This window comes from Pseudophryne corroboree, chromosome 4 (assembly GCF_028390025.1).
Source record: "Pseudophryne corroboree isolate aPseCor3 chromosome 4, aPseCor3.hap2, whole genome shotgun sequence".
Taxonomy (NCBI): domain Eukaryota; kingdom Metazoa; phylum Chordata; class Amphibia; order Anura; family Myobatrachidae; genus Pseudophryne; species Pseudophryne corroboree.
This window is the reverse complement of record NC_086447.1, coordinates 723,757,556-723,759,935: the sequence shown is the minus strand read 5'-3', so window position 1 is coordinate 723,759,935 and position 2,380 is coordinate 723,757,556. Positions and strand designations below refer to the sequence as shown.

The following is a 2,380-nucleotide window of genomic DNA, read 5'->3' as shown; positions in this document are numbered from 1 at the left end:
AGAGTAGCTCCCTGCCTGCGCAGCCTAGCTGCGCCGGCAGGTGGCTACTCTCCACGTCCCGGGTCGCAGTGGCTGCATGTGACGTCGCCCCCTCCCGACTCGTGACCGCCTCTTCTTGTCAATCAGGCAGAGGCGATCGCAACCCTGATATGTGAGCACACTCCACAAAGGGCTTCAGACTGCGGTCCAGTCTGAATTACCCCCTATGTAGTAAGCCTTTGAAAGTGACAAAGTGGAGAGAGATAAAGTATTAGCCAATCAGCTCCTAACTGCCATGTTACAGTATATGGGGTCTATTGTACTAAGCCTCAGACCCAAATGTATTAAGCGTTAACAAGAGATAAATCTGAGACACATAAAAAGAGATAAATGACCATCCAACCAGCTCCTAACTGCCATGTCACAGGCTGTGTTTGAAAAATTACAGTTAGGAGCTGTTTGGCTGCTTTGCATTGTGACACGTGCACTCTGGCTCCCATACAAAGCACCTGACAGTTACTAAGCCCTCAGTTCTAGGCAGAGAAAGAATGATGGAGGCCAATGATGAACCGATGGACTGCTCTGATGACGACAGTGTTTTCAGTAGCAATTTGTCAATAGTCGACAAAGCGTGGGAGTACCTAGACCCCAACCCTAACATTGAACAGCTCTTTACAGAGTTTAATGACAAGATCTTCGGAGGGAAATTACATGGTGTGACAGTTACCTGGAGTAACAGGCTGAAGAAATGTGCCGGAATGTGTGAACATCCTACCCATTACTACGGAGGACCATGTACGATAAAGCTGAGCAAACCTCTCCTAGGGCAGCTGACCAGGAGAGATCTCGTTGAAACCCTCCTGCACGAAATGATCCATGCCTATATTTATAGAAAGAAGCAGAAAGATTCAGGTGAACATGGACCAATATATATAGCGCTCATGAACCTCATAAACCACCTCACTGGCACCAAAATATCTATACGCCACAGGTTTCATACAGCAGCGTCAAATCTGCGATGCCACCAGCGGCAGTGTGACAGGTGCTACAGAATTGTTAAACGCTGCATGAATAGAGCTCCATCACAGCGAGAGAAATGGCTAATGGCCCATGACCAAATATGTGGCGGCACCTTCTACAAAGTAATGGAGCCTCCTCGCCAAGGAACAACCAGACCACGGACTTCAGTCTGTGAAGGAGAAGATGATGTCGGAAGACCACTCAAAAAAACCAAGGTATTGAATATTTAATCTTCTTTGAGATGGTGGATACACCTTGCTAGGACTCCGTTCCTTTAGCAATTCAGGATTAACTTTTCCAAATGTAGACCCATTTCTCCCATTGCTTGGTAATAAATATAGACTGTGCTGCTGTGCTTAGGGAGGCTTGCAGTTGGTGCACTTAGGTAATAACACTTTGTATTCATTGTAGTGCTGATGGCTGCATCATTTTACCGAGCCTCGTCTGTGACCTCTACACCTGCAGCATTATACAGACTGGCAGCCTTTGGTTCACAGCAGCAGGTGATGGCTTACTGCACAGAGGAAGACATCTCCCAGTCCACTAATGATGCTGGCGGCTATGACTCCCAGTCGGGAGAGCTACCAGCGGATACCATTCATGCGACTGAGGTCATCTGTGCATTGGAATAATTATGCAGCATCTACAGCTGGTGTACTAACCTGGACTATACCCGAATTTATTGTATGCCCAGAATAAAAAAATTTACATATACTATTGTGAATGTTTTATGTGGGTATAGTATTTTATACTTAATTTATATGTGTCTATATATTTAAATTGTGATATATACGGTATTTTTTAAAACAAAGAAACAATAAGAGTATCTTGGTTCCCTAATTGGCCTGTAAAATGTCACTGCAAATGATTTGCTTAACAAGTTAGATGTTGGAACATAGCTTCACGCATAGTTGCAGTCCACCATAATCTTCCACAAGGATTGTCAGGAACCTCTAATCACTGTTCTGTGCTCTTGTTATTGCTTACATGCTAGCACCTAGCACTGGCTATATGCTGGCCTGGCCTCTCCTACACAGGGTGTCAGACTCCGTTTTCCATGATCTCCCATTGGAGTCTTAGGCAAAGTGATACTTTGCACTTCCAGGTATTAAGGTGTACATTTACTAAGCAGTGATAAGAGCGGAGAAGTGAGCCAGTGGAGAAATTTCCCCATCGACCAATCAGCAGCTCTGTATCATTTTATAGTATGCAAATTATAGATGTTACTTCAGTGCTGATTGGTTGCCATGGGCAACTTCTCCACTGGCTCACTTCTCCGCTCTTATCACTGCTTAGTAAATGTACCCCTAAGGCAGGTAAACATTGCTTATTTTTCTTCACAACTCTATGGGGCACAACCAAAAATAAGTAACGATTTACA

At 44.5% G+C, this 2,380-nt stretch overlaps 1 protein-coding gene across 1 annotated transcript; it reads left to right on the top strand.

Annotated features, from left to right (window-relative positions):
- The first annotated feature begins 526 nt into the window (after nucleotides 1-526).
- On the top strand, nucleotides 527-1,660 carry LOC134911718 (DNA-dependent metalloprotease SPRTN-like). Its single transcript, XM_063919782.1, has 2 exons — nucleotides 527-1,214; nucleotides 1,411-1,660. The coding sequence occupies exons 1-2, from the start codon at nucleotides 528-530 to the stop codon at nucleotides 1,414-1,416; spliced, it is 693 nt and encodes a 230-aa protein (XP_063775852.1). The 5' UTR covers nucleotide 527; the 3' UTR covers nucleotides 1,417-1,660.
- Nucleotides 1,661-2,380: the final 720 nt, after the last annotated feature.